The following is an 18,301-nucleotide window of genomic DNA, read 5'->3' on the forward strand; positions in this document are numbered from 1 at the left end:
TTAATACATTTAACTCTGTTAATTTAGGAATGTGCTTGAATATTATATAGTCACTGCATTTTCTTGAAACCAAAGTTGTTTATCTCCTTCATCGCCACAGCTCCCATTTTTCCCCACCCTCCAGCATCACTGCACATCTGCATTGCTCTACAATTCCAGTCTGACTTGGGCAATTGCTTGCCTGGAATCTGTGGCAGCATTTTCCAGCTTAGTGCTGCTGTGCTTTCAGTCTCCTAATGGTAGTGGTTAGATGTGAGGGAAGGTTTTTTTTTTGTTTTTTTTTTTGTCTTTGCCAAAAGCTGAAAGTGTGCTCTCTTGCCTGTGCTGTAATTTATGGTCCACCCAGCAGTGCAGGAATTCAGACAGAAGAGAAACTCCAAGGGCATGCATAGCAGCATGTTAAGACAACGTGCCAAATTCTTACCAAAGAGATTTCCCTCAGATGAGCATTAGCAAGCTGTATTGAATAGGAGCTTTCAAAAACGCATCTCTTCCAAATTGAGACCAGGCTTCGGCACTCAGTTTACAATGATAATCTACTCCTGTTGTTCCTTCTGCTTTTCAACTCGGATGATTCTATAGTTAGTGCACAAGAATGCAGAACTGATTTTCTTTATGATTTTTGTGTTAGGCTTTTATGAAGAAAAATTAAGAAGTTATTGTAACTGTGGTCCCCAGAGACAGAAATCCTCTTGAAGAGGCAGGGTTGGGTCTTGCTGCTCCCTGCAGGTCTGCTGCTGCAGCATCATCCCATCAGCAGCCGTCAGTCATTTAGCAACCATTCTGGTTGGCAGTCTGATTTTTTTCATTATTTTGTCCCCCTCTGCTCTTATGAGGCCCCATCTGGAGTACTGTGTCCAGGTCTGGAGTACAAGAAAGACAGCTGCTGGAGAGGTTCCAGAGGAGAGCCATGAAGATGATCAGGGGGCTGGAGCATCTCCCCTGCAAGCTGAGGGAGCTGGGCTTGTTCAGCCTGGAGAAAAGAAGGCTGCGGGGTGACCTCATGGCAGCCTTCAGTACCTAAAGGGAGCCTACAAACAGGAGGGGAATCAACTCTTTGAAAGGGTTGATAACTGCAGGACAAGGGGAAATGGTTTTAAGTTGAGGGAGGGAAGATTTAAGTTGGATGTCAGGGAAAAGTTCTTTACTGTGAGAGAGGTGAAGTACTGGAACAGGCTGCCCAGAGAGGTCTTGGATACCCCATCCCTAGAGGTGTTCAAGGCTGGATTGGATGGGACCCTGGGCAGCCTGGTGTTGTATTAAATGGGGAGGTTGATGGCCCTGCCTGTGGCAAGAGGGTTGGAGATTTGTGATTCTTGAGGTCCCTTCCAACATTGGCCATTCTGTGATTCATGTGCCATTTGCAACCAAAGGCTTGATAGTTAGCCTGGAAGATGACAGAATCTGTGAAGCTTTGTGTTTTTCCATTAAGTCTGAGTTCAAGAGGCACAGGAGGTCTGCATTGTGCCAGGAAATGAAGGATTCTGAAATGAAGGTTCTGATCTGTGTGGCTGTGATTGCTGTATGGACTTTTGGTTATGTACAGTCCAGAGGGATTGGAGGTGAAGAATGTGATGGCAGCAATGGGCATACAAATGTTTGAACTTCCCAGTCCTTCTCTAAGGTTGTTGGATGTTGTTGCAAGCTGGCTGTGATCAGTGATAGGAAGCCAGAAAACATGGTGATACAGAGCTCCTGCCCTCCCAGAAATCCGTAGGATGTTTTTCTGTCTCTGACGATTGAATTCAGGAACATGTTGTTGAGTGTTGTGCTGACAGTCACTGCTTCCCATTAACTATAAGACCTAATGTAATTGCCCATTGAGAAGCTTTGAATTTCCTAAATGAGAGCAGTTTTTAAACAGTGCAAAGTATTAAGACTGAGGCTGTGTCATTGCTTTTAATATAAAAGTTCTGTTATTCTGCGAAAATGCTATAATGAATTAAAACATTCCCTATGGAGAAATGTATTACTTATTTCTTAGTATATCAGACTAGAATAAAATGCAGCCGAGCTAGCATTTGTTTCATGGTGCAGTGGTACTATTAAAGTTTTGTAAGGCAAGAATAGCTTTGCACCATAGTTCTTGTATTCAGAGATTGCCCTCCAAAGGTGCCATGCGTGATGGATTGTCACAGACTCCGTCCTGCCTTGACATTTTATTTCTATCAGATGTTGTCTTATGCTCTGCTCTGAATCTGCCAAACAACTGACCCCAGAATTTAATGCCACACCTTCTTCTCTTTCCTGATTCTGAACAGCATCTTTCACAGCTGAGGCTCTGACGTACTGGAGGACACTGCATCTGCCTCAGTGACAAGGAGAGGGGTGAGCTGGACCCTCTGGAGAGCTGAGAAAGAAATTGCATTTGGTGGTCACCTGAGGAACTTACCTTCATGCCAGCGCTGCTCTGAAATGAGTTGAGTCCAACATTCATGTCTGGTAAGGTACGTCATTTTCCCCCGGCTTTTGTCTTTTTCTGAGTATCTACATCTGACAAAGATAGGAAGTTATCAGCCTTTGTGTTTATTGCTATATATGTGCCATATGTTTACTTCCTCAGTAAATAATCTTTGCTCTCTCTGAATGTGGAGAGCGATCATCAAGACTGAAGTCTTGCTGGAGTCTTGGGCTTAAGGGGGTGCATGTTGATACCAGATGCTTTATGACCAAAATGCTCACTGATGCTTGTGTTCTGTTGGTGGTGATGTATGCCCGTTGATAGAAATCCGCATTTTGAAAGTCATGCTTGTTGTGTTTCACTTACCTCTATAGTTCAGAGGATTGGAGAGGAAAGCAAACAGTGCTGAAGTGGTCAATTTGTAATACAGTCCTGTGAGTTCTTTTGTGTTCAGTATATTTTCACTGCTTGCCAAGGAGTAATAATACCCCCTTCTTGCATAATTTTGCACTCTCCTGGTTGTGTGGCTCTTGTAGTTTTTATATGCATTCAGGATTTTATATACATAAGAATGTTTCTTTTGTTATGCTGTAAACATAGCAAGAAAGAGCGCAACTCATCTTTTAACAAGAAATTGGGGCCGGAACTTAAGGAACGTATTGTAGAAGCATTTTATGTCATGTAGCCTCCAATACTATGGTTTCTTTTACATAGGCCAAGTTATTTTGTTGGAGGCAAAATAAGCTTCCAAAGAACAAAACTTCTTTTAGTATTGGTTCCCACATTCTAATAAAGTGGTTTCAGGTGATGCTATCATTTTTTGTTTAGCACGCAGGTACTGACTTCTCTTTCATGACTGAACCAGCAGTAGTTTCTTGAGAAAAATGTATCAGCAATGTCATACCTGTATTTAGTGCTGGGGGGGGGGAGGGGGGTGTCTTTCTATGTACGTTGTATTGCACTCACTGGTATGTTGAATGTTGTAAGTTGGGAAGATCAGCAGGTCCCAGTCAGGAAACCACACCTGTGGTTTTGTCTGCTGCCAAATGGGTGATAGCTGGGTCTTCCTTCTATCCCACAGGCTCCATGAAATTGTGAGCAGGAGCTAGAGTGACAGAGCGGTGTCAGGCAGACCAAGACCCTTGTCTGCTTTCTTCTGCTTTCTTCTTCTTCAGAGCACTGCATTGCTGCGGATTTATCTTGCCTAGGATTTATCTTGCCTAGGTCCCAGGATTTATCTTGCCTAGGTCAGCTGTCTGCATTTTAGGTACCTGAGCTTCACATATTTAGCTTAAAAAAGGTATTTTTAGGAGGAAGTTAGTGTTGAGCATCTTGTACACACCTGAATGACCACTGTGGGTATCAGCTTGAGTGATTGTAGAAAAAGTTGGTGGGAATAGCTTATATTATGTGCTTAACTTCTAAATGTTGAAAGTCAAGAAAGCTCTGTTCTGGCTATTGTAGGTGAAAATGCACAAATCTTCCTTGCTCTGCATGTGTTGCTGGGTACACAGGTGCCCCAGGATGTGTGGGCTCTGTTAATTATCTGAAGATCTTTTCCAAACTGGAAGATACGGTGATTCTGTGATTATTTAGACACTGAGCTCCAGTGTGGACTTTTGTAATATTTTCGTATTTTCTTTGTGACTGTTGGAGCTGAAATCTTTCTTCTTATGTAAGGAAAGCTCAGATGTTTATGGGGATTTTTGATCTTTAAGAACACTGCACCAGTTTTTAAGGAGTTGACTACATTGCTGTTGTCCATTCTGTCCAGACTGTTCTCTGTGCTTTCTCTTCCTCCTAGGGGTTCATGCAGTCTTACTGAAATAGTTGACCACCATCAACTTTCTCTGTTCCCATAACATTCTCATAAGGCAGAACTGCTGCTTATCCCCATTTTATGACTGGTGAATAAGGAGCAGTCGCTTCTGAGCAGCAAATATGTCTGATTTGCATGTAATCACAAGTCACAGAATTACAGAATCGTTTGAGTTGGAAGAGATCCTTGAAGGTCATCTAGTCCAACTCCCTTGCAATGAACATGGGCACCTACAATGCAGAAGTTGCATGTCATACCCTCAGCTGGAGGTGCAGGGATGGCCTCGGCTGTGCTGCTGAGGATCCCTGTGTGTCAAAGCAGATTTGGGTGCAGATCTGTTTGTCTGAGGTTACTGCTTTGACCTGATCCAATTCTTTCATGTGGTTAGTTTGAGTGATTATGGTAACACCAAATGACATTAGGACCCACATTTATCCTGTATCTCTGCTGGAAGTGGCACCATATGCCCAAATGATGTTAGCTGAACATGTTCATCTTTGCAGCATGTTTACTCATGTGAGACAGGCTGATCCCCCTTTAACAACGCAAACGTATTTATGGTAATGGTATTCTTCTTGTGTAAGGAATTATTTTAAACTGATCTGTGGATAAAATGCAGAGTAGTATTTTTTCTTAAAGTGCTTATTTTTAGATTAGTAGAATCTGGTTAGTAAAATGCTCTGTTCTGCCAAAAAAGCACATTCAATAAATACGTAAGAGAAGAATTTTAAATGGCAATTAAACGTAGTTAATAAACTTTGTCTTGCAAGAAAAATTGAGAAGAAAGAAGAAAACCAACCTATATTCATTTAATGTTTTATGGATCTCATAGCAATTAATTGTCTTCATTACATGGACGTAAATCCTCAGCGTAAACCAACTCTTTCAGATGAATTGCTTTGGAACTTTTCCATTTGCTTTAACTGTAATATAATTTCTTTTTTTTTAAAAAAAAATCACTTTTTTTAGCCACTCCCAAACACTCTGTAGTTATCTGAAGTTAGGAAGTTGCATTGTAGCACAGTGCAGCTGGTTCAGCGCAGGTGGCTGGTATACACAAGTTCTTGTTGACCTCTGGCAGTGCACTGACCACTTTCTCACTCCCTATACTATGAAATCAGAAACACTGGTTTTCGTGTCTGCAAGTCTGGATGTCAAAATAAACCATAATGTGGCTTTCCAATGACTTGATGAGGGGTTCAGGTCTACCAACTGTGTCTGAAAATGTTAGTGAAATCCTGCTCCAGTACTATGGAAGGAAATACTCAGTTGGGTTATCTGGGGATATCTGCTTGAATTCCTGAAGTTATGTTTTGAATAAATGCTTTATTCTCAATTGAATTTTCAGCACCAAACTGGAACACAGAGCTGCGCATGGGAGCACATTTGCGTATGGCTTTTTTCTATCGGTGTTCCTATCAACACTTGAGCTTTTTTGTATGAGTAATTTTTATGCAAATGTTTTCCAGTGTTTATCAGAACTATTTTGCCAGAGTTAGGAAATGAAACGATTATTATGCTTGCGTGTCTTGTTACAAGATCAGCAGACTGGCTGTTAACGTATCAATTCTACTGATGCCACCACTTCTGCCACTCTGTTCGCTCTGCTCCTCCTGACAGGGCTTTTATTGAATCCATCAACCTGACACATATCAAAGTACAATTTCTGATAACAAATATCTTGGTGTAAAATGAATTAAAAGCTGATAGCAGCAGCAGAACTGAGTTGAGTTTCTGAAAGAAAATAAGAAACTCTAAAACTACCATGGAATTCTTAAGATATCAATCACAGAACAGTAATACAGTAGTAGTCCTTTACCTGTGCTCTTGAAATACTGAGAAGTCAAAGTATCTGCCCAAAGTCACACAAAAGAGCTTGTTCTGAGCTGTCAGCCTGCAGCTCTGCCTTCTGGTGATGAAGCAGTGGCTTATTTTCTTCTGGAGACCTTTTTCCTATAAGGACCAAAGACCTGCTTGTAATTACTTTGCACTCTGGTCTTTGAGAAATTTCAAGTTTGAGGAGTGGAAAATTTTAACTAAGGTCTGAATGGCAGTGAAGTTTTGTTCTCTTCAGAAGCTGAGGAAGTTTGGAGCCCCTTCTCCACTACTGAGCTGCTTGGCAGCCTGTGGGCATGTCACAGGTGGAAGCATACTGGAATGAATGGGGATGGCTGTTTCTTTGGGCTGCAGGTGTTTTGGAGTTGCCTGGCTCAAAACTTTTTTCTTAGAATACATTTCTATATCTGCTTGCAGCCTTTCCCCTTCTGCCTGTCTTCCCCCATTCCGTTTTTCTATCCCCTTAATTTTTGCATCTCTTGGATGAGAAGCAGCTTCAGGCAGGACTGCCTTTGCACTGGTACTTTGCTCCAGCTCGCTTACCTCTTACTTTTGGCAAGTCCACACTGTAAAGCACAGCTGATAATAATCATACTTTTTGCTCTGTAGTATATCTGCTCTTGGATGACTATCGCTGGCAGTTTGCAGCCTAGCAGAGAGGTAGAGGAGGACGGCCAACAGTTGATGTGGAAAATTAATTATGAACTACCATCCTCCTGCCGTGTGGTTAAGGCAGTTCCGCTTTCCAAGCTTTACATCCAGTAATGCAAAAATGACATGAGAGTTCTGCATTTCCCACCTTGAATAAGGAATTTTGCCAGAGCAGAGCTTGGTGGAGAAAGTCACACATGGGACTGATCGTTCCAGGATGCTCCAGAGCCTTTGCTGCTCTGCTTATGGTGTGATATCACCTAGATAGTCATTTTTACCTTTTGTTGGACAAATGCCGACTTAATTGCACATCTTAGCTGATAAAATCACTGCTAGGAAAGTCACCCATGTCCCACGTGCTGTATGCAGATGGGAAGCAACATTTTGTGTCTTGTGTAGCAGTGAATTGGTTGTGTTCAGATTCAGTTGAGCTACTGCTTGTTATATTTTCTGCATTTGAGAGTGACTAAGAAAACTCCCATCAGGATGACATGTTTATTTTATAACGAACCACAAAACTGGCCTGTGATGGAGAGAGGGGAAAGTCTGACAGGCCCCATGTAGCCCTGGGAATGTAATTACCTAAAGGAGCAGTTCTGTCCCTGAACAACCTCTATCTGAAGGATCACAGAAATAATTGCTGGAAGTCTCAGTACCGTGTGTACTTTGGGAGCCATTCTGGTCTCATAATTGCATGCTGGGTCCTGCTAGTTTTAGTTGAGCACTGCAGAACCGACACAGCACAATTTATTGAAGTGCCAAATGCCCTTCCTTAGTTCTGCGCAGTGCACGAAAGAGCCTGAAAGAGTTAGATGTTTGGAAAGCTCTGACAACTTTTGAAAAAAGAGCACAGCAGTAGCTGATATGAACTATTACGGATCTACTTTGCTGTGTTATTTGTTTCTTTAGACCAGAAAAAAAATATTTAGACTGTTCAGGTTTTCAGTTAGAATACCAGACATTTCCACTTTGTATTTATCATCAAAAATGGTCACAGTTCCTGTCTATTTTGGTATTTAACTAAAGAGCAATGGCCTAAAAACTCAACTAGCCAAATACGAGCCAAATTCTTGTCTGGTAGAAGTCAAGACCAACTCCCATGGTGTGACTCCCAGTTTTCTCTGCCTGAGCTCTTCCTCCTGATCACTGCAGACCTCTTTCTGTTGCTGCTGAACTGATTTTCTTTTTTTGCAGCCAAGTGATCTGTGTTTGGAAGCACAAACCTCTTGTACAAGTTCTTTAGATGCACTGTAAATAATTATGAATATGTTTAATGAAGGGAAGCTGAAACATACTGAAAACATTTGGAAATGAGAGCAAATGTACACAGCCAAACATTAGCTGTGAATGGAGACTCCTTGTTGACATCATTTAATAGGAGATTTCCAGCTTGTAGTTTCTGTGGTGTATACATAGAAAACAGGAAAAATTAGTAAGGCAGGATAGCTGGTGGTGAATGGGAGGAGAAATGGAGCAGTGAAGTGAGCAGGGTGTTTGTCCCTGTGCTGCCAGCAGTCTCTGCCTCCTAGCTACTAGGAAGGGACAACAGTGATCCCCAGGGAACTGTGTATGGAGCTGAATATGCTGAATATTGGCTTCAGTGCATTGGAAACTATGGTGGCAAAGTTGAAATATCGGTGCCAGTTGATTTTTGTACCATGTGGCTCACTGCTCTGAGGCTGGAAGCTCACTGGGCTGCCTGCTGTCTAGATGTGTCCCAGGGGCCATGGTGGGAGCTGCCCTCAGTGAGCATGTGGGGCAGTCTCAGTGGTGAGAGCAGGTTGGGTAGTCCAGAACTAGAACCATTTGGGATGAGTCCATAGGAATGACTGCTAGACAGTGGACCAATTGTGTAGGCATTACTGAGACTAAAGAAACCCTGTATTATTGGCAGTGGCGTTGGTGCTCATGTGTGACCTGACATTGTCTCTCTGTGGCTCTGGCGTTGACTGGGGACGGTGGTCAGGGAAGTGGAAGGACGTTTGGCTGTTTGTGCTCTGCAGCTCCTTCAGAGCAATGCCTCATTCCTCATTTCAGGAGCACTGAAAGTTTCTCCTGCAATGATCTTAAAAGAAAAGAACAACAACAAAGTATTTCTTGTTAGGAAGGCTTGCAGGCTCCAGAGCAAGGGAAGGGGGGGTGGGCAGCCCTGCATTCTGCTTGCTTTCTGTCTGGGAGGAATTTCTCATTGTTGATGATTAATTCAAACATTTCTTGTCATGAGTACAGTGTGCACAGAGTGATAAATCTGTGGTGGGTTAGAGGTTGAGGTTGCTCAGTGCTGACAATTAGTTTGAGCCACAGGCTTTGCTTTCATTGGCATTTTCACAGCATTAACCCAGACCTTGTCAATTAAAATCCAGACACATTTTGATGAGGGACATCTTCTTTTAATGATAATTGTAATAATATCACTTTTATTCATTTAAAAGCTGTCAGGCAGGCCATATTTCCTGGAAAATAACTGCCCAAGTTTCCCATTGCCTAAATAACTAGGAAGTATCTTTCAGTTTTGAGCTGACATTTCATCAGAAGTAATAAAAAGCAAATGAGGCCATAGCTGTTTGTCTTTGAACACTTAGCAACTTCAATCAAGGTAATTTGACTTTATCTGCTAAAATAATATTTATTAGTCTTCACTTTGTAGGCTAATAAACAGTGAATAATTGCTTAAAGTTGATGATAAGGATTCATATTATTTATTATTGGCTTTTCTAGCTATGCTAGGCTTAAGGCAAAGGAAAAGAACCTGGGGATGTTGGTTGATGCTTGACTGAACATGAGGTAGCAGCATGCCCAGGTGGCCAAGAAGGTCCTTCCATCTTGGCTTTTATCAGTAATGGTGTTAACCTGCAGGAGCAGGAGATGATCATACTCAACTCTGGTGAGGCCACACTTCCAGTGCTGTGTTCAGTTCTGGTCGCTACAAGAAAGACATTGAGAAGCTGGAATGTGTCCAGAGAAGGGCAGCAGAGCTGTGGGGGGTCTGGAGCATAAAGTCTGATGGGGAGCAGCTGAGGGAGCTGAGATTCTTTAGTGTGGAAAAGAAGGGGCATCAGCGGAGACCTTCTTGCTCTCTGCTGAGGCAGGGATCAGCCTTTTCTCTCCTGTAACTAGCAGCAGGGCAAGAGCGAATGGCCTCGAGTTGTGCCAGGGGAGACTGATGTTGGACGTTAGGAAGAGCAGGCTGGCCGGCCACAGTGAGTCTGAGTTGTACAAATCCCAAAATCTTGTCTTTCTTTTCTAGTACATTAACTGCAATGATTTGATGATGATTATTATTTTTTAAATGTGATTAAATGTAATATTTACAGACACAGTTTCTTTCAAGCCATAAAAATGAGTATTAAGTAATTGGAATGGGAGTGATATGTCTGATATCACTTGAAAATCAGGTATACATTTATTTTAGCATGATATGAAAAATAAAGTGAAAATTATGTTTAGTTTTGCATGGAAATTCGTGTTTCTTAAGTGAAGAAGTCCCTTATGAAGGGCTAGGGTAGGGAAGCAAAAAGGTATATAGTGAGGCTGTGCCTAGCTAGATATTGTAAAGTGCTACATTTGGTCAGTGCTTGTCCGTGTGGGTGGAAAGTGCTACAAATCTTTAAATGTTCCCTTGTTTCTCTCTATGACAGTGATCACTTATATTTATTTCATTTATTTACCCTCTCTTTTAGAATCTCAGTTCTTCAAATAGTCTGCATTTGTTTATTTAAAAACTTCATCTGTGTTATAAACGTGCTTCTTTTCTGGTCCTTCTGTGAAAGATGTGAGGAAGGACCTGTGATTACTTAAAAACACCTCTAGCTAATGTCATAATATATACAACAATAAGCCTGCCTTATTTCTGTAGCACCAGTTGTTAACAGTTCAACATTCAGGTCATAGCACAGACTCCGAGTAGGAAATGCAGAAATACTGCATTAAAAACAGTTGAGGAAGAACAACTGAGAAGGTAATTGTGCTCACACTGCTCTAACTATTCTGGAAGTTCATGGCTGTGTCTTCAGTGAGTAGAAGTGCTTCCCCACCTCTGTTTTGATAAGGTGCTGGTTTTGATGTGTGTTTGTGTTTGTTTCTTGTAACTTTCTGGTATGAATCAGCAAGTGTATGTGCTGCATTCCGGTGCATGTAGAAGTTGCACAGATAAAAACACAGCTTGAAGGCTGTAAATACGTTATCACTTATTTCTAGTGAGCCTTTAGCAACCAAGCTGTATGTTTATGTCTGTCATCATTTTCATTCTTTTAAGAGTGCATTCATTAGTACTGGTGGGGATCAATAAAAGCCGACCTACCTTTGCAAGTTAAATAGGCCTGATTTAAATTGTTGGGCTTAAACAGATTCAGATTTGATAGCAGTGATTTAAGAGCAAGCGAGGTCCATTTACATGCTATTTTTTCCACTTCTGAAGTTTGAATTGTATTGGAAAATCTGTGATATGGCATGCTTAAGAGTGGAAGTGGCAGCCACCGCTTATTGAGCCTGCATTATCTAGGAACTGGCTTCTTGCCTTGCTGTATCTTGCTGAAAAAGTGCTACAATTAAGAGATGTGGGACACACCTAACTGAGTGAAGTTTCCATGAGCAGTGACTCAAAGCAGTATTTTCTTTCACCTCTATGGGAGGTGTCAAAGGAAAAATGAATTAAAAAAAAAAAAAAAAAGGAAAATTAAAAAATCCAAAGACTTCGGCAGCTGTCCTCATCCAGGTATCATCTGAGCTAATTTTTATAACAGTTGTATGCTCTATGGTTGCCTTTTGGAGGTTCGGGCTGAGGTTGTGCATTGTACATGCATTTACTTGAGTGTGTGTCTCAGGCTCACGAGATCATTCTGTGCCAGTAACTTTGCACGGTTCAGATTAGAGAAAGAGATGTGTAGACTGAATAGAAACCAACAGGAGGTACTATTGCTGAAACATTGAGGATGCCTCTGATATTTGATGTGTTTTCTTGTGTGTGGTAATTTTGGCTTTAGACTTGTGTATGAACTCCGTTGGAGCAGTCATTTAAAATATGTATTTCCTTCCTAAACTGTTTTACCTTTCTCTATGATCAGACTGAGGCCAGAGAGTGAAGTCACACACGCCAGTCCTTGGCCCAAGGAGTTTTCATTCTGTAAGATGAAGTGTAGTGGGTGAGTGGGACACGTTTGCCAGGAAGCATGGGGATGGCAGATGGAGCACAGCGGCGATGATGAGGGATGCTCTGAGCTGTGTGTGTTGTGGGGCACTGATGATCAAAACTCTTCTTTGTTATGGTGCGTGTAAGAGGCTCACAGCAGTCAGGGATTTTTGCTCAGTCCAGCTCCTGCCTTGTTTAACTACTATTTCTTGATTATTTCTGTCTGTATCCATCTGCTGCCTCTTTTCTGTAAGAGCTGCAAATTCCTTAGGGTTCAGGCAGCTTTTTATTTTTGTGTTTGTGAGTACCTCATTCAGCAGAGTCCTGGCCCAGGGTTAATACAAGTAGCTGTTAGCAGTAGCATTTATACATGAAAATAAGGCAATTATTTACATGTTCTGATTATTCGCATTCCAGCATTCACTAAAGCTCTGAAACTGATAAGTTGTTTAATAAACAATGCGCGATTAAAATGATTATAATAATGGGCTTTACCACAAATAGCTTTATGCAGGATATGCAGGTTTTTTGTGTGTGGTTGTTTATATATGCAACTGTAGTTGTCTGGCAGATTTTATCCTACAGCCTGCTAGCTGTTCCTTTCCTAGGTGCTTATTCATATTTAATATACCTCACCCATACATTTGCATACATAAATATACACTTCTTTTTGACACCTGTTGGCATCCTTTAATTATATATTGACCCAGAGGCCGTTGGCTCTGAGGTTTGGGCAGCCACAGCTGCATGTTACGTATTGTTCTTCTTTCCCAAGTCCTGAGCCTGTTTTTGCCGACCTGCCAGCTGAAATTTACCCTTCTGGCGCAAAGCCACAGCTAAGTGCCTTTCAGCGAGTTCTCAGCTATAATCCTGAGCTGATTTCTGGGATGCAATTCACTGCTATGGTTATCATATCAAAAGGGAGTGATTTACATTTCCTGCACGTCTCGGTGTTGCCAGCCTCGGAATGCTGCAGAGGGAAAGTTAACACAATTTGATAAAATAACGAAAATGAGCCTGTGTACCGTGTTGCATCTCATGCCGTGGAGGAATTTGATGGAGATATAAAGTTGGCACTAAATACAAAATTAGGCTGTGTGCAGAGATTAATTTTGTTGGGCTTTTTTTGAGCTCAAGGGAGAAAATAGAAAGATTGTACCTAACAGCTGAATGTGTGGAGAGCTGTGCTCGCCTTTCTGTGCCTTTTCTCTTTATCTTGCTTTCTTATTGTGTTGCCCCTTCAGCCTCCCTCTTCTCTGTGTTCTCATCCAGAATAGTGTTTGCATAATGTTATCTTTGTTTTGATCTGACGTCCTCGGCCCTCTGCAGCTTCCTCTCTGAAATGGCAACGAATGCTCATGCCAGCATCATTTGTACAAAGTGAAACTCTTTATGTTGAGATATTTTAAGCACGTCCATACTGGAAATGCCATAAAAACAGCAGGGCTGCAGTATTTGCTGCTGATTCCTGTTCAGCTGCCCGTATTTGTATGCAGAAGCAGACACAGCACAGGCCTTGCATTCATTTCCTGTATATCAATTACTTATCAGTAATATGCAAACCCAGTCAAGGAATTGGAGAGAAGTTGTAGCGCTGCTTGTGGCCATACCTCGTCTATCTAAAGGTCCACAAAGCTTTGACAGGAGTGGTAAGGTCCCGTTTTGGAGATTTTGTGGCTCAGGCTGCACACATTTGAGTCAAGAAGTAGAGGATTTAGCAGCTGTAGGTGGCTGAGCTGGTGATGTTACTCATCTCAGAAACAGATTCCTGCAGCTTTGTCTAACTTCTGCTCTATTCCTTATTTTTATGATCATATCTCTTGGACATAATTGATGACTTTAAACTAAAGAGGGTGGATTTGGATTAGATGTTAGTAGGGGATTCTTTACTCAGCGGTTGGTGAGGCCATGGCACTGCTGCCCAGAGCTGTAGGTGCCCCATCCCTGGATGCATTCGTGGCTGCTCCTCTATAGGATTTCCTGTAGTCCCAGATCAGGTTGCTTTGGGCTGTGAGCGAGCTACCAAAATTTACTATCAGGGTTATTCTGGACCAGGTGTTATTTCTCCACCATTCAGCGTATCTTTTCTTCCCTGCATCTGAGCAGAGAAATACCTTTTTTGTGTGTCTACATTTTAACCAGCTTTAGAAGGTGTGAAGCTTTGCTTCATTCCCTTTTAACTTTAGCAGGTCCTTTAAAAGTAGATCATAGAAGTTGGCTGCACGAGGAAAATACCACTGTGTCACCTTGATTAGTTTGTGTGCCTGACCTTCTCTTCCTCCCGACTTTGACTGCTGCTTCTTGTCATCTTTGATTTCATCATTTTCTTTTCTGCTTTTTCCCCTTTTCCTTTACTGTCTATGAAGATTTGCGCTGCCTGATACCTGAGCTGTTTGAATCTTAATACAAGCACCTTGGGAAGAGATTACACTTACCTTCAAATTGATATGTCTCTTTTAATGCATGATATCCAAAGAGAAGATGATTTCTGATTCTAGATCCTGGAAATTAAAACCAACATGCTCATGTGTTGCTTTTTCCAGACACCACATAAACTTCATTAGAAGTAAAACCACAGTTTTGGTACTCTTCTCTTGCCTGGAATACAGCTAGTAATTGCACTGCTCTGCATGAAAAGGGATGCTCTGCATCTTTCTTTCCATCTCTCTCACTTTTTCTTATGCTATTTTTTTTAGAACTGATTTCCTTAGGGAGTTGTTAATGTTCAGGGCTTTTTTCCTTGACATTCTGGACGAACAATGATGTGACAACACCAGTGCATCTATTACTCTTCTGCTGGAAGCTGACTAAAGCAAAGGACTTGATGGATAATGGTCACATTTTCCAGTAGCACCTGATATATGTGTGAGAAGAATGTCTGAGTGACCTGCATATCAAACCAAACTGTGTCATGCATTAAGTCTGAGTGCAGAACTAGGGAAGAAGAATGAACAGGTAGTCTTACATCATGAATTCTTTATTTTCTCCCCCTTCTTTCTGTTGGAAATCTGGTGCTAATGTGTTGCAGCTGTGGAGGTGGTGGTATGAAAATCTCTATTTTCCTTCCTGGGGAGGGAAAGGCAAAAGGCAGCAGGTTTGTGTCACACAGGGAGCTTTGAGGAAAGGAGGCTGTAGAACTGAAACAGAAGAATCACTTCACCTTTGGCTCCTGAGGAAAGCTGATTCTCCAATGCCTTGAACAGTCAATTTATACCTGTGGAAATTGAATGTAAAGCAACACTGTCTGGAGCTTGTATTTTGTACCGTTGCGAGTGCCTGGAGTCTTGAGGGAGAGGGAGAGAAGGATCTGGAAGCTGTCAGGAGCTGGATGGCCATCTGAGTGCCTTTCCCTGGTAGGTGAGGTGTGTTGGCTGAGGCACTGTGCATTCAGTGCTTTGCTGGGTGCTGCTGAACTTCTGCTGAACCTGATGCTGCTCTGCTTTTTATATTCCCCAGCGAAGACTTGCTGGAGTTGATTTTGAACTCACGAGGGTGTGGGGAATGAGGGGGATTACAGTGGGGAGAAGTAGGGTGGTCTTCTCTCCTTGTCCCCCAGTACATTGCTCAGGCACGATCCCCCTGACCCTGAGTTATGTCTCCTTCCATTTTCTCTCCCAGCAAGACCATTAAGCAAAAAGATCGAAGATTCAAATGGCTTTCCTGGGGCTGCAAAGGAGAACTATAAGAGTGCTTTTACCACATGCATAAGGAGGGTTGGACCAGCTGCATTTTGCACGGAAGAGCAGCAGGGCTAAGGCAGGTGACGGATGGCAGTTCTGCGCTCAGCTCTGTCTTTCCCTTGTGCAGCGCACCAGTGGTCTGTGTCATGGTTCAACTCCCCAAACTTTTACTTTGCTGAACTGCTCTGGAATGTAACGAAAATACATATTTTTATGACTTATTATATGGGCTTTTAGGCTCAGGCAATAACTTACCAGTGAGATTTCTGTGGCATAGCAAAGTCCATTTCATTCTTGACGCTGTAACAATCTGAGCTACAGACTCTGCATCAGGAGAAAATGGTGCTCCAAGCAGACCTTGAATGTTCAATTTCCACAGAGGATACACTCGTAAATGTTTGTGAACAAATGGGAAATTGCAGTGTACCAACAGAAGAAAATAACGGAATGGAAAAACAGAACCCAAGTTGAGTACTTGTTTCTGGAACAAATTTTCTGTGAATAATTCAGTTGGCATCTCCATGCTTTAGATTTTCCATCTTTCCAGCAGTGCTCCATCACCCTTACCTGGCGTTTTGGGAGGAAGAATAATCTGCCAGGTGTGAGGCAGTCAGGGGCTACACCAGTGACCCCACACATTCCTGTATTAGCTATGGCTGCACCAGAGAAATCAAAGTGCCCTCTGTCAGCACCATCTGCTGTCATACTTGTTTTTAAGATTGTATAAAACAGTGATGTCTGCACAACTTCACTTCCTCTGTCTAATGGAGATTATAACTATAATGATGTTTACTTGAACTAAAGCAGGTGCTGTAGCTGTGAGTAGGTTTTGCAAACCTGTGCGTAATTCCTTGCATGGTTTCAAACAACAACAACAAAATCACAGGAATATTCGGTGAAGAAATGATGATATCCCTGGTGCCTTATTATAGAACATTTTCCAGAGAAACTAGTGGCTGCAGTGAGGAGGTTGATATACTTTCCCACTGTCACAGCATTCAAACCTAATTGCCCCCAGGTTTCTTGATTATCTCCAACACAGCTGTCACGTTGCCCCTTTGAAAAATTGAACTGACATCACATGCACAAACTTCAAAAGGTCTGTTTGCTGGAAACAGGCAAAATTATCATCAAGCAGTCTCCGGTGCATTAACCAAACTTGTTGGAATATTGCGTTGAATTGGGCCCCCGTTGCTTCTATATCACAAGATAAGAGATTATTCAGGTTTCTTGTCACATGTGCATTACCACACTGTGGCTCCCGACAATATTTTCTGCTTGCTGCCTCCATACATAAGTGTTACTCAGCAGTTACAGGTGGAACAGGAGCTCTGCTTTCCCAGGATGTAATCCTGTCTATCACTGTAGGAGAGGTGTCAGCTGAGCCCTCCTATTGTGCCACCTGTAAAATGGAAGTGGTAATGCTGTCCTTTTCATATTACCCGTGCTGAGTGCTTGATCCTGGAACAATGTACTGCTGCTGTTCCAAATGGGCCAATTTTTAGGAAAAAGTAATGTAAGAACAGTGAAAAGAGCTCATTTTTTGAACTTCTAACAGGTGTGAACTCTCTTCCTAAATAACTTAATATAGTTTTCCCTTTAATTGGAGGTATTTCTATCCCATTTTTTTCCTTAGAATAGCCCGATGGATAAGGAGGATTTTCAAAACATGAATCATGCGGCTGCCTGTGGCCCTTTGGTTGGAGTTCAGCAGCTGATTTCCCCTTGTGATTGCCTGGTTAATCTCCCATCGCCCTCATCTCCAAAACAGACACATGCTGCACATGCAGACCCAGCATTCTCCAGCACAGCACCAGCACAGTTTTACAACCAAGTGAACCATGCTGGGCTGATCAGAAGCATTAGACTTGAGCTTTTGTAATGGCCCAAGGAAATAATGGCTTGATTTTAGTTCTAGTTGTCACTCTGTGCTCCAGTGAGGGTTAAAAAGTGATTTTTAAAATGGCCGAAATGGATGTGGAAAAAAATAAAACAAAGCAGTTAAATACTTGGGAAAGGCTGTGAAAAGGTGTGTGTTTGGTCAAGTGCTTGCTGGACTGTCTTGCTTCTAGCACGTGGGAGGTATGGCTGTCCAGAGGGAGCAGTATGCAGCATTAGGGGTGGTTGCTGTAGGACTTTGGCCTCATTGCCTGGGCTGGGGGAATTGCTGTCAGTGGAGGAGCACAGGACCTCTATCTCTGTGCTGGGATTTCCTGGGGCTTGGAACCGGGATGGCTGCTCCTCCAGCTGACCTACCTGCATGGCAGCGGGGAGATGGATGAAGGTTTTTATCTTTTCTGGAGGAGTCTGAGACAGAATGAAAGGATTAGCAACACCCAAAGTGCACCCTGCAGGTGCTATACAGCAGGGAGAGGGAAGGCAACACTACGAGTGTCGAATGCAACAGGATGACAGCTGGAGGACGTGCATCAGCGTGATGAGAATCCTGTAAATGCAAATGCTTGCAAGTGAGAATATATGGAAGTGTGTATGCGCTTGTAGCATCCTTGTTATCACATTACCTTGGATCTTTAGGGACAAAATAGCCACTCATGCATGGAGAGTAAACAGACACACAGTATGTATGAATAATGTGAGGAAGAGGGACTTGTGAATATAATTTCAATCTTTATTTAAAAGCCTGCTGCTTAGGCAAATTATTGTAATTCCAGTGACGCTAACTAATCTGTCAGTAATTAGGATGGGAAATGGGAATATATTCCACAGAAATGATGTTGGTATTTCACTAGCCCAATTGTGCTGCAGTCTTCTTGAGGAATAAGCTG

At 42.3% G+C, this 18,301-nt stretch overlaps 1 protein-coding gene across 5 annotated transcripts in view; it reads left to right on the plus strand.

The window, feature by feature from the left end:
- SGCD (sarcoglycan delta) overlaps positions 1 to 18,301 on the plus strand; it is a 314,278-nt gene that overhangs the window by 113,993 nt on the left and 181,984 nt on the right. For 4 of the 5 annotated variants that reach the window (XM_052684682.1, XM_052684677.1, XM_052684679.1 and 1 more), the window contains exon 2: positions 2,262 to 2,447. In XM_052684682.1, coding sequence (XP_052540642.1) covers positions 2,436 to 2,447 — 12 coding nt within the window. In that variant the 5' untranslated portion in view covers positions 2,262 to 2,435. The remainder of the gene's footprint in view (positions 1 to 2,261; positions 2,448 to 18,301) is intronic. The other variant, XM_052684680.1, reaches the window with a different exon arrangement.

Source organism: Tympanuchus pallidicinctus, unplaced genomic scaffold (genome assembly GCF_026119805.1).
Source record: "Tympanuchus pallidicinctus isolate F22 unplaced genomic scaffold, pur_lepc_1.0 scaffold21, whole genome shotgun sequence".
Taxonomy (NCBI): domain Eukaryota; kingdom Metazoa; phylum Chordata; class Aves; order Galliformes; family Phasianidae; genus Tympanuchus; species Tympanuchus pallidicinctus.